The 14,120-nt window shown below is 48.6% G+C and overlaps 1 protein-coding gene across 1 annotated transcript in view; it reads left to right on the plus strand.

Annotated features, from left to right (window-relative positions):
- Nucleotides 1-10,049: 10,049 nt before the first annotated feature.
- The window catches only part of STK26 (serine/threonine kinase 26), a 92,263-nt gene continuing 88,192 nt past the window's right edge, over nt 10,050-14,120 (plus strand). Inside the window, exon 1 of the mRNA XM_044305772.1 lies at nt 10,050-10,331. Within this exon, the coding sequence (XP_044161707.1) occupies nt 10,290-10,331 (42 nt within the window). The 5' untranslated portion in view covers nt 10,050-10,289. The remainder of the gene's footprint in view (nt 10,332-14,120) is intronic.

Consider the following 14,120-nt stretch of genomic DNA (forward strand, 5'->3'; position numbering starts at 1 on the left):
GGGGAACTAATGGTGCGGCTGAAGTTGGGGACTGCCAATCAGGGTTTGCCAGCACCTCAGGGACTCTACGGGCCTGTCTGTGCGGTGGCTGCGACGGGGTAACTATTGCACGTGCCACCATACCAGCTTCAACTGCCCTTCTGGTGCTCGCCACTTCACCATGTTGTACGGCAGTGCTGGTACTAGGTCCAGGGTGGGCTGCGCTGCTGGTGTATGCCTCACCACGTAATCCGCCAGCGCCAGCCGCACTCTGCTGCCCTTGAAGCGGATCCTGCGCAACCTGTGGTGTAGCAACACGGGGCCGGGTACGCCTGTTGGTATAAGGGACCTCAACCTCCTCGTCCGAACTTTTGGTCAGACTGCCACTGCTTTCTACAGGTTCATATTCTGACCCGCTGGATTTGTCAGATGAGGGTTCCCATTCCTCATTCGACTGGGTCAGAAGCCTGTAGGCCTCTTCAGAAAAGAAAACCTTATTTGCCATTTGGTCAACTAAATTTAGGGGGTATTCCCTGAGACTACCCAAGAAAAAAAGCAAGCCTGTCTTACAAATGGGAGGCTAGCGTAGTACCGGAGGCCGCTGCGATTGATAACAAATATCAAAACTGATTTTTTTATCGCCGCAGCGCTTGTAAAGTGAATCGTGCAGTGAACAAAAAAAAAACCTGGGGCTAGCAGCTGGGTGATGCGCTCCTCCAGGTTTTTCCGGTATGTTGCCTTAAATGTTACTTGCAACTCATGGCTAATAGACTTGGCTAATCTTGGCTATGGTTGCGTTGCTTTGACCATTTTTTGTTCTTTGGGCATATGTATTTTGGCACTCATACTCAAAAATCTATGACCTGTTATAAGACCTATGACCTGCTGTACCCATCCTGGGACCTATTTATAACATCTATTTGGTCATTTTTTGTACTATTGCCTATTACCATTGTCTTGGGGTTATCAGCAGGGTGATGAGCATCTGTGGTTAGTCCCCGCTGATTCACATATATGTACTGTGAAATAATGTTCATTTTTAAAGGATATTAATAAACTTGATATTTTATTACCTATACTTGGTGTGTTATGCACTCCTTTCTTGTTGTGATACATCATTTGCTTTGGGAGTGTACCATTTAATTGAGACTGTGGGTTATTCAGATAGATCTCTGATGCAGCATTGACATTTCATAATGTGATAGCTGGAAATTCAGCATGCAGCACTTTCATCTAAATGCACCCAAAAGTCCTGTATAGCAGCTATACTGCTGCCACTCACGTGCAGCGTCTGAGATTTGGAATCCTGAGGATGTTTTTCAATGAAGATTTAATTTTCATAAACATGGCAGAAAACATTTTGAATACTTCTAACCACAGCCCAGTCCACTGTGTCACTATTTGATTTGGCTTAATCAAAGGGTGTAGTCTGAATGACTTTAACCGTAAAGACATACCAGCATTGTAGCTAGTAAATCCAAGTCTTGTTAAGGTTCATGCACACGGTCGGTCCCCATCTGAACACCTTTATTTCAATAGGGCAGCAACATGTGCATCCGTATATCCATTAGTCCAACTCATCAGGGGACCTGTTGGTATTGATCCCAGTTTCTGAGGTGGTGGTCCCTTTGTTAGGCTGTGCTTGTGACCGCACACCCAAGCTCAATACAATAATCAGATGCAATGGGGAAAATGAACCCCAGTAGAATGATGCATTCAATTAAATAAGTCTCAGTACTTATCTTTGCCCCCATGTATCGGTCCACACGGATGCGGCTGTATTCTGGCTTGTGGCAGCAACATTACAAAGTTGGGAGGTATGCAACTATATAAAATGCTTGTCTCAGGATGACAGCTCATCAAGTATCCACCCCCTGGGACCCCCACTGATTACGAGAATGGGGATCCTGTGTCCCCTGTTTGAACGCAGCATTTAAAGTCTATGAGATTGCCGAATATAAGAGTACAGCAGCAGTGGGCATGCTCAAATGCAGCCCCATTCAAATGGAGGATACGGACCCCTTATCTCATGATCAGTGGGAGTCCCACTGAGACAATTCCTTAAAACATCCCTTATGAGGGGGGGATATGGAATTTCATTCCCATGTTCTACCAGCAACCATGGGATTGCTAAATAGAAATACGGCAATGTAAAACAGTGCAAACCCGTGGTGGTGAATCTGCAGTGTTTCTGTCCCAGGTGGATACACCCTTATGGATTTCATACTTTTTTTTTTGACAAATGGCTGTGCCGTTACATTTCTGTTTCTACAAAGAACATCCATTCATCTGGGTGTCTGCAGAAAATGAATAAATTGCTCTTTGTACATAACCCATGTGTACTGTGGCACCCAGATGGCGGCAGACCAGGAGTATTTGAACTGGAACCTCAACCTCATGATCAAATACTGCTCTGGTTTATTCAAGTTCTGCACACGCCCCCTGCTCATTTTTGGTATGGTTCTTCTTACAGCATATGTCACCCTTCTTGTTACCTTTCATCTATATCTCTCTATATATAGGATTTAACTTCTATTATATAATTTTATATTATAAAATGATAATTGGCAACGCATTTTATTGCCTGTGATTTCTAGTGAACAGCTATCCTTTCTTGTAAAGATGAAATATCAAAAACATTGCAGTTATATCAGGGCCAGTCATATCATATGTGCAACCCAGGCAGCGGCACAGTGACCTACTAGGTAAGCGCCTTGAAAAAGTATTCATACCCCTTGTACTTTTCCAAATTTTTTCACGTTACACCCACAAACTTAAATGTATTTTATTGGGATTTTAGGTGATAGACCAAAAGAAAATGATACATGGTTTTGAAAATTTTTAAATAGAAATCTGGAAACTGTGGCATGCATTTATATTAAGTCCCCTATACTCGGATACCCCTCAATAAAATCCAGTGCGACCAATGCCTTCAGCTAATTGGTATATAGAGCCCACCTGTGTAATTTATTCTCAGTATAACTACAGCTGTCCTGTGAAGGCCTCAGAGGTTTGGTAGAGAACATTAGTGATCAAACTGCATCATGAAAGCCAAGGAACACACCAGACAGGTCAGGGATAAAGTTGTGGAGAAGTGTAAGGCCTGTTTCACACTTGCGTTGTGGCATTCCGGTTTTAAGATCCAGCAAAGATCTCAAAACCACGGAATTAAACGGATCCGTGCCATTTAATACATCCGGATGCATCCGTTTTGGCCAGATCCAGCTGTATTAAATTAAAACAGAACAAACCGTTCGCCAACCCAAAAAAAAATTGGATCCAGCACCATTGAGTTACACCAGGGATGCTCAACCTGCAGCCCTCCAGCTCTTGTAAAACTACAACTCCCACCATGTCCTACGGTAGGCTGATAGCTGTAGGCTGTCCGGGAATGATGGGAATTGTAGTTTTGCAACAGCTGGAGGGCCACAGGTTGAGCATACCTGACTTACACTAATTTGTTCCGTTTTGCAGACTGGACACAAAACCGCAGGTTGCTATACGGTCAAAAAACGCATAAAAAAGGAAAAAAATGCATCCTGATCAGTTTTGTCCCCATTAACAATGAATGGGGACAAAACTGATCCCTTTTGGCCATTTTGAAATCCTCTGCCGGATCTCAAAACCAGAACTCCACAACGCAAGTGTGAAACAAACCTAAAGCAGGGTTAGGTTAGGCTCTGAACATCTCACGGCGCACTGTTCAATCAATCATCCAAAAATGGAAGGAGTATGGCACAACTGCAAACCTACCAAGACATGACCGTCCACCTAAGGCTACTTTCACACTAGCCTTCGGCTGTCCGCTCGTAAGCTCCGTTTGAAGGGGCTCACGAGCGGACCCGAACGCTTCCGTCCAGCCCTGATGCAGTCTGAATGGATGCGGATCTGCTCAGACTGCATCAGTCTGGCGGCGTTCAGCCTCCGCTCCGCTCAGCAGGCGGACACCTGAACGCTGCTTGCAGCGTTCGGGTGTCCGCCTGGCCGTGCGGATCCATCCAGACTTACAATGTAAGTCAATGGGGACGGATCCGTTTGAAGATGCCACAATATGGCTCAATCTTCAAGCGGATCCGTCCCCCATTGACTTTCAATGTAAAAGTCTGGACGGATCCGCTCAGGCTAATTTCACACTTAGCTTTTTTTTGCCAATTTAATGCAGACGGATCCGTTCAGAACGGATCCGATCGAACGCTAGTGTGAAAGTAGCCTTAACTGACAGCCCAGGCAAGGAGACAGCGTTGGATTGGGGTGCTGAGGGCCCAGCAGTAAAATTCCGTCTGGGGGCCTACATACAAACACTACCTGCCCACACAGTGGCAGCAGCAAGACACTACAAGATGATTACCTCAACAGGGCAGGATCCTGGGGATAGAGTATACAGGCCATCCTGAAGCCATCTCTGCCACCCAATTGCATCTATAATAACTAGGTACATTGTTAAATAATCTACCCAGTGTTTTAGATGAACATAGGCTTGTTGAGATGCTGTACACTGCCTATCCATGTGTACTGCAGTCGGACTACTGTGCCTCATTGACAGGACTTCTTCACCTGTGACGAGCTGTCCCCGCTGCTGAAGAAGCACCTACCAGCCGCTAGATAGACAGAGCAGGACATTTAGCCCGGCCCTGACTATTTCCTGCCTGCGCTGCCGCTCTGATCAGCCGAGCGAGGACAGAAGCTTTGCTTTAAAGCAGCAACTGCACAGGTGCTGCTGCACTTCCGGATAGTGGTGCCTGCACAGTCGCTGCTCTGATGCCGAAACAGAGCTTCTGTCCTTGCGCAGCTAATTGGAGAAATTGTCTGACCTTGTCAATCTAGCGGCAGGTGGGTGCTTCTTCACCTGTAGGGATGAGACAAATCAATTTGATTCACCCATCTCTGGGGCTATCCGTTTTTTCCCCACAGACAAATTGACTTGAATGGGAACAGAGCGAGAATGGGACCAAAGCACTGCACCCATGGTCCATGCAGAAAATTAGTCATAACGTAAAGCACACGTATGTGCATAATCAGGGGCGTAGCTAAAGGCTCATGGGCCCTGGTGCAAGATTTCAGCTTGGGCCCCCCTTCCCTCAGTGCTTTGTGACCAGGGAGGCAAACATTTAAAAATTGATACGGCACCCCCAACCCCCCTCATGCAAAATTCTTGACCTAACCCATTCCCCCCAACCCCCCTCATGCCAAATCCTTGACCTAACCCCTTCCCTGCAGCCAGAGGTGTAACTTGACCAGCATGTACTTTCCATAATACCAGTGTCTTCTTATGCCGCACAAGGGTCTTTGGGCCCCTCAGGCTCCTGGGCCCGATAGCAACTGCTACCTCTGCACCCCCTATAGCTATGCCTCTGTGCACAATGCTCATGTGAATAGCACCTTTTCTGAGGAGAAAATGAAATGGCACCAATTGTATCTCTGCCAAAATACCGCCCCCTGCAGTCAGAGAACAGCGCCACCTGATGGTGAATTTCCAATGCTTAGGTAGCGCTCCCCCTGCAGGAAAGGGTTGACATAACAGCCTCTTGAGACATATATTTTTTATACTTGGATTTGATATAGGCCTCATGCACACGACCGTTGTGTGCATCCGTGGCCGTTGTGCCGTTTTTTTTCGCGGACCCATTGACTTTCAATGGGTCCGTGGAAAAATCGGAAAATGCACCGTTTTGCAGCCGAGGCCGTGATCCGTGTATCCTGTCCGTCAAAAAAATATGACCTGTCCTATTTTTTTGACGGACAACGGTTCACGGACCCATTCAAGTCAATGGGTCCGTGAAAGAACACGGATGCACACAAGATTGGCATCCGTGTCCGTGATCCGTGGCCGTAGGTTGCTTTCATACAGACGGATCCGAATCTCCGTCTGCATAAAAGCTTTTTCTGATCTAAGTTTTCACTTCGTGAAAACTCATTTCCGACAGTATATTCTAACACAGAAGCGTTCCCATGGTGATGGGGACGCTTCTAGTTAGAATACACTGCAAACTTTGTACAAGACTGCCCCCTGCAGCCTGGCAGCACCCGATCTCTTACAGGGGGATATGATAGCACAATTAACCCCTTCAGGTACGGCACCTAAAGGGGTTAATTGTACTATCATATCCCCCAGAGATCAGGGCTGCCAGGCAGCAGGGGGCAGACCCCCCCCCTCCCCAGTTTGAATATCGTTGGTGGCACAGTGTGCGCCCCCCATCGGGCCCCCCCTTCCTCCCTCTAATGTTAGAAATCGTTGGTGGCACAGTGTGCGCCCACCATCGCCCCCCCTCCCTCCCTCTATTGTAATAAATCGTTGGTGGCACAGTGTGCCCCCACCATCGCCCCCCCCCCTCCCTCTATTGTAATAAATCGTTGGTGGCACAGTGTGCCAACCACCATCGGCCCCCCCTCCCTCTGTAGCAGTAACAACATTGGTGGCAGTGTGCGGCCTCCCATTCCCCCCCCCCCCCATCATTGGTGGCAGCGGAGTTCCGATTGGAGTCCCAGTTTAATCGCTGGGGCTCCGATTGGTAACCATGGCAACCAGGAAGCTACTGCAGCCCTGGTTGCCATGGTTACTTAGCAATAGTACAACAGTATAAGATTCATACTTACCTGCTTGCTGCTGCGATGTCTGTGACCGGCCGGGAGCTCCTCCTACTGGTAAGTGACAGTTCTTTAGCAATGCGCCGCACAGACCTTTCACTTACCAGTAGGAGGAGCTCCCGGCCGGACACAGACATCGCAGCAGCAAGCAGGTAAGTATGAATCTTCTACTGTTGTACTATTGCTAAGTAACCATGGCAACCAGGACTGCAGTAGCATCCTGGTTGCCATGGTTACCGATCGGAGCCCCAGCGATTAAACTGGGACTCCGATCGGAACTCCGCTGCCACCAATGATGGGGGGGGGGGGGAATGGGAGGCCGCACACTGCCACCAATGTTGTTACTGCTATAGAGGGAGGGGGGGGGGGGCGATGGTGGTTGGCACACTGTGCCACCAACGATTTAATACAATAGAGGGAGGGAGGGGGGGCGATGGTGGGCGCACACTGTGCCACCAACGATTTATTACAATAGAGGGAGGGGGGGGCGATGGTGGGCGCACACTGTGCCACCAACGATTTCTAACATTAGAGGGAGGAAGGGGGGGCCCGATGGGGGGTGCACACTGTGCCACCAACGATATTCAAACTGGGGAGGGGGGGGGGGGGTCTGCCCCCTGCTGCCTGGCAGCCCTGATCTCTTACAGGGGAATATGATAGTACAATTAACCCCTTTAGGTGCCGCACCTGAAGGGGTTAATTGTGCTATCATATCCCCCTGTAAGAGATCGGGTGCTGCCAGGCAGCAGGGGGCAGTGTTGCACAAAGTTTGTAGTGTATTCTAACCTGAAGCGTCCCTATCACCATGGGAACGCCTCTGTGTTAGAATATACTGTCGGATCTGAGGTTCACGAAGTAGCTCATATCCGACAGTATATTCTAACATAGAGGCGTTACCATGGTGATGGGGACGCTTCAAGTTAAAATATACCATCGGATTGGAGAAAACTCCAATCCGATGGTATAAAAGAACTCCAGACTTTACATTGAAAGTCAATGGGGACGGATCCGTTTGAAATGGCACCATATTGTGTCAACATCAAACGGATCCGTCCCCATTGACTTGCATTGTAATTCAGGACGGATCCGTTTGGCTCCGCACGGCCAGGCGGACACCAAAACGTTATTGGGGGGGGAGTTAATTGGGGCACCAGGCTCTGATTTGGCATGTATAAAGAGATATGAAAGGGAGGTGGGGAGGGGTTAATGGGGGAACCTGTGATTTGGCATGTATAAAATTATTGGCGGGTGGGGGGAGAGGGATTAATGGGGGCACCTGTGATTTGGCAATGGCATGTATAAAGTTATTAGAGGGGGGGAGGGGTGAATCGGGGCACCTGTGATTTGGCATGTATAAAGAGATATGAGCGGGAGGTGGGGGGATGGAGAGGAGTTAATGGGGGCACCTGTGATCTGGCATGTATAAAGTTATTGGCAGGGGGGGGGGTTAATGGGGGCACCTATGATCTGGCATGTTTAAAGTTATTGGCGGGGGGGTTAATGGGGGCACCTTTGATTTGGCATGGAGGGGCTGATCTGGGGGAGTGGTCATGGTGGATGGCATGGAGGCATAGGGGAAGGGGGACGTGGTGGATGGCATGGAGGCATAGGGGAAGGGGGACATGGTGGATGGCATGGAGGCATAGGGGAAGGGGGACATGGTGGATGGCATGGAGGCATAGGGGAAGGGGGACATCATGGCAATCTGGATGGCATGGAGGGGCTGATGGCACTTTGGAACAGCACACCATTTTGGCAAAGTCAGTGAAAACTGGAAAGTTAGGCTGCCAGTTATATAGGGTTTGTCAGATCATTAAAGGGTTTCTGTCACCTAAAAAATGGGTATTGGGCTGGCTGACAATAGCGGTGTGCTAATGTCAGCTGAACATAACTATATTAGCGCCATCTCACTGCCTGCTGCTGTTATTTAGAAAAACAAACTTTTATAGTATGCTAATTAGCCTCTAGGAGAGGGGGGAGGGGGGGGGCGTTGCACCTGCTCCTAGAGGCCCCATTTTCCCACTTCTTTTCACGTCCTTCTTCTCTTGATTGACAGGGCCAGGGCTGGCCATGTCTACTAAGAAAATCTTGCGCCTGTGCCGTTCAGTATTCGGCGCAGTGAGGGAAGGACGTCTTCCGGCAGCTGGCTTCCTCACTGTGACGTATTCAGCGCAGGTGCAGTGAGGAAGGCAGCAGCTGCCGAGCGTCCTTCCCTCACTGCGCCGAATACTGAACGGGATGGCGCAGGCGTGAGATTTTCTTAGTAGACACGGCCGGCGGGAGGAGGACAGCGCTGCCCTGGCCCTGTCAATCAAGAGAAGAAGGATGTGAAAAGAGGTGGGCAAACGGAGCCTCTCGGAGCAGGTGCAATGCCCCCGCCCACCCCCCTGCTCCCAGAGGATAATTAGCATATTATAAAAGTTTGTTTTTCTCAATAAAGGCTTCAGGCAGTGAGATGGCTCTAATATAGTTATATTCAGCTGACATATTAGCACATCGCTCATGTCAGCCAGCTTCATATCCATTTTTCAGCTGACAGAAACCCCTTTAAAGGGGTTATCCTCCCACTTCGCCTTTTCAGACTTACCTGCTGCCAGCGCGCCGTTCACTTCCTGGATTCTGGCTGGGGTCGGGCTTCATCTTGATTGACGTCTTCTCCCGACTGGGCTGCGCGCTGGACTGAATGCGCACGCTGCCGCGCATACACCATGGTGACTTATCCCTGGCCAGTATAGTACAGAGCTGGCGTGCGCGTTCGTGGCTTTGTACTATTCTGGACAGGAAGAAGTCGCCATGGTGCATGCGCGGCGGCGTTCAGGACAGCGAGTGGAGAAAAGAAGGAGCCTTCTGCGCAAGCGCAGCCACAAGCGATTCTGGAGAAGAGCGGTGGCCGTAACCAGGGGAGACCGAATGACAACAATGAGATAAGTGGGGATGAATTTTTTCCTAAAGGGTGGGAATTGATTAATCAAATAGATTTACAAAAATGATCTCTGTCAAATGATTAACAGATTTAACAGTGATCATTGTGATAGGAATACCCCTTTAAGGAAATCAGCACCAATAACCGGCCGCTAGCTGAACCTGCTCTCTAACTTTGATCAGTGCTCTTTTCCAATCCTCTCATTTACATTGTTATTCTGTGCTTTAGAATAAATACAATTTATTAAATAATCTTACAATACTGCTATTTTACATTCACATATGACCTTGACATTTAGGAAATTGTGTGTTGTTGTTCTCTAATTTCGATCGTCACTGTACACTGGATTATCTGGATTATTATCAGAAGTCTATGGAGACGCCATGACATAGCAGGCTGCCGTCTCGGAGGCGGCGGCCATTACTCCCGGCCTGGGGGCACACGGCCGCCGCCTCTCAGTGTCACCTTTACCTCCAGCACTAAATGACGACGTCGTCTCAGGCGGAGGGCGGAGCGTCGCTGACGTCACCGGCGCCCCCACGTGACCGGCTTTAGTCGGGCTCCACCCTGCGCACAAGAAGCTGCCGCAGCCTCCCGTCCTCTCCCAATATGGCGCCGCTCGCCTGCTGAGCTCTCCCGGTTCCTCCCGTCCCCGCCGTGCACCGAGACATGCTCACAGCCGGATAGTGGCAGCACTCAGCAGCGCAGCCTTTCCTTGTAAGCAGCGTGGGGCCCTGTCCGGGAGCCCAGCGAGACAGCCCTCCTCTCGCCTACAGCCGGAGCAGGAGGCCTCAACGTCGCCATGGCTCATTCCCCGGTAGCCGTGCAAGTGCCTGGGATGCAGGTGAGAGGGCCTGGCCTCGGACGTGTCCGGTGCCTGTGCTGACATTGTGCAGTGTGGGGCAGCGGGGACGTGTATGCAGTTGTGCCTGCAGGAGTTGTCACACATAGGAAGTGCATGTTGTCTCCTCAGCCTCTGTGGCCGCACTGGGGCTCACCTGCTGTAGCTTGCTTTTGGGGAGACTTAAAGGGGAGCTTCACTTTGGTAATAATCTGAGGGTATGTCATTGATCCATGTCAGCAGATGACTGTTCGGAGGGTCCGGTAACCGAGGCCGGTAAAGAAGGGGCCACGGCAGTGACGAAAGTGTGACTGGACAGTCGTGGGTGAAGTTGTGGCCCGTTACCGATGGGCTTTTGTGCTAAGCGGGTTCAGTAATCCAATGTACCAGTAGGTTGGAGGACTTTTTGAGGGAGAGCGTTCCTTTAAATGGCATCCATGGACAGCTCCTACTGTGAAATGATTATATGTATGTGTATAGAAGTGGACATGGATCAGATTGGGCTTCGTTCACATCAGCGTTCAGCCTTTCCGTTCTCCTGATCCGTTATAGGAGCAGCAGAACGGAAAGGACGGATTTGGCACATAACGGAGCCTACGGACCGCATAGACTATAATGGGGTCCGTTAGGTTTCCGCTCAGAAGATGATTTTTAAAAGCGGAGACGAAAGTCCTGCCCGCACAACTTTTGTCTCTGCTCCAAAATCATCTTCTGAGCGGAAACGAAACGGACCCCATTATAGTCTATGGGGTCCGTGGGCTCCGTTATGTGCCGAATCCGTCCTTTCCGTTCTGCTGCTCCTAGAACGGAAAGGCTGTTGTGAACGACGCCTTATTGGTTCTTGCTGCTGATTATCGGGTACTGATATATCTACAGTAGATCAGAAGACTTCTTGAAGGGGGAAGGTTCCCCTTTAAACAGTATGCACGGCTCCTGGTTTAAAAAGATATAAAGTGGAAATAATGAAAGACTTTTGGGCCTCGCTGCTGATCATTGGGTTTCCAGTATCCACACTGACATATCTGTGATAAGTCAGATGACGTCTTGTGCACAGCTCCTGCTGTAAAATGATAAATGTAGAAGCGGAAAATGGTCCGACTATTGGGCCTTGCTGCTGATCGAGGTCAGATATCCACACTGAGGTATTTACAAGGAAGCAGAAGACTTCTTAAAGGGGAGCTGCCCTTTTAAATTACATCCATGGACAGCTACTGCTGTAAAATATTTTATATATATGTATATATCAAAAGATTATTGGGCCTTGCTGCTAATAATCAGGTACAGATATCCACACTAATCTGTCTACGGCAGGTTAGAAGACGTTTTGATGGTGAGTTGCCCTTTAACAGTCCGTACACGGCTCCTGCTGTAAAAGTGTGTGTGTGTGTGTGTGTATATATATATATATATATATATATATATATATATATATATTATATTTTCTCAGAGACTATCAGTAGTGACGAGCGCCGTCCTCAGACTGGTTTGGATCTTCTAGGTTTTTGACACTTGCATTGGTAGAGGAGTCTTATGTGGTTGCCCGAGGCGCAGGAAATCTGTGGCCTTCTCTACGTGTCCTAGGAGGCTGTCCTGTCATCTGCTGCTCTCCAGCCGTCGTGTTGTCAGAGCCTTGGTGAATTGTGGTAAGGCCTCAGCTATACGGCGGGGACGTGCCTCCTGTTAGGGCTCATGCACAGTGACACAGCCCTTATCAGGACCTTGGTGTGTTTATAGGGCTTGTAATATGTAGCGTCTTTTGCTTTGTCATTGTTTGACTTTTGTGTCTTGCAGTTCGGTGCAAACCTGGGTTTATTTAGTGACTAGCATTATGTTTGTTACATTGAGTTTGTCCCTTTTGTATATGACAGGTCAGATGTAGCTGGTGCAGTGAGGATATTCTCTTATAAGCTAAAACTGGGCGCTCCCCTGGTAACTTGTCATAGTACTGTATTACTTTCACTCCACTCGGGGCTCCTCATGTAGCTGTTTGTTAAAGGGGGTAAAAACAATGAAAAGAGCATAGCTAACCTTCCGTGCTCCCTCCGACCCAGGGCCACCGCTCCCTCCTGGCTGCAGCAGTGACATCGCATATGCCGCTGCAGCTGATCACTGGTCTAAGTGGTGTACGGCACCAGACCTCTAAAGGCCAGTGATTGCCTGCAGCAGTATTTCACGTCTGCAAACCTGGGAAGAGGACGGAGCTGTAGTGCTAGATCTGAGGACGATCTGCAAGGTGAGGGGTTTTATTTTTCATTATTTTAACAGGTTCCCAGCAGATAAGATCTAAAACAACTTGGAGAATGACCCTTTAACGATCTGCAAAGGGTTAAGTCCTTTCTCAAATGTTTCTTTGCCATTTTTTTTTCTTTCTGTTTTTGGTCCAGAGTTGAGTATACACTCACAACGGCAGTGCTATATAGTGTTCTGTGCAGCTTCCACACAGTTATTACCATAACATAGCAATAGCTTAAGTCCATTCTATGATCTAGGCCTTGGGGGATGGGGTTTCTGCTGTTCAGGATCCTCATCCCTCGGCCACGATGGAGAGCAGCTAAGAATTACCTCTCTGTCAAGGACCAGTCCTAGCTTCCGTTACTCGGACAGCTCATTTACTTGAATGGGCACTGTAATGCTTCACTTCCCCTGTGGTGGCGCTGCAGAGAGTTTGAACACATCTACTGCCATGTCCTCCCACAGATAACAGCTCGTTGCTGAGGTTCTCAGCAGGGTGGTCCTTTATGATCAGCTTATTGTTAGTGGACTGTGCTAACAGGTAGGGATTGTTCAAGGTGGAGAACTCCTTAAAGGGATTTTCCAAGATTTTAATACTGACACCCGGGTACCCCGACGATCAGCTGTTCGGGAAGGCAGCGGCGCTCGCAGTGGCCTTCTCACAGCTTTTCCTAGGCCGGTGACTACATGTTCTTCAGGCACGTGACCTAGGAGCAGGTCAGCACCATACAAGTAACTGGGGCAGAAGTGTGATACTAGGGTTGAGCGGTAAACCGGTGTCGGTGATATACCGCGGTATTAAGAAACGGCGATATTGCTGTTTTGAACAACCAATATTAGCAAAACACCAATAAACCAATATGTGTGGTAATGTACAATGGCTCACCAAAGAATCTAAACACATATACTGTAAATTATTTATTTAAAAAAAGACATGATATATAACAAAATACCCATAATAGCAGCAATACAGGATAATGCTGTGACAAGAATGAGTCCCCCTGAACTACTACTGTCAGCATTACAAAGTCTTGAAAACCTGTGCAGAATCCATACATCATTACTGTACAAGACAGGTGTAAGGTATATGCAGATTGCACATAGTACAATATGCCGACGCAACAAAAGTTACCCCACTATCATATTACAAATGCCCAAGGCTATTGGCTTATACTAAGGCCGAATGAACATGGACATGAGCGGTCGGTGGTATCCCGGCCTGGCATCCTGCTGGCAGCAGGAGCGCACAGCGTCATTGGTTGCTATGATGCTGTGCGTTTCATGCCGCCACTGCTGTACAGTAATACCCTCGTGTAGATCATAGGAGTGTGTTACTGTAGTACAGCGGCGGCATGAAGCGCACTGCGTCATAGCAACCAATGACGACGTGCGCTCCTGCTGTCAGCAGGATGCCAGGCCGGGATACCACGGACCACTCACAGCGGTGTTCATTCCGCCTAAGATTCTCACTAAGAAATACTCGCATACACTGCCTGTCCAAAAAAAAAAGTCGCCACCTGGATTTAACTAAGCCAATAGTTGAGCCTCCTATTAGATAAT

Source organism: Bufo gargarizans, chromosome 9, assembly GCF_014858855.1.
Source record: "Bufo gargarizans isolate SCDJY-AF-19 chromosome 9, ASM1485885v1, whole genome shotgun sequence".
In the NCBI taxonomy this organism is placed as follows: Eukaryota; Metazoa; Chordata; class Amphibia; order Anura; family Bufonidae; genus Bufo; species Bufo gargarizans.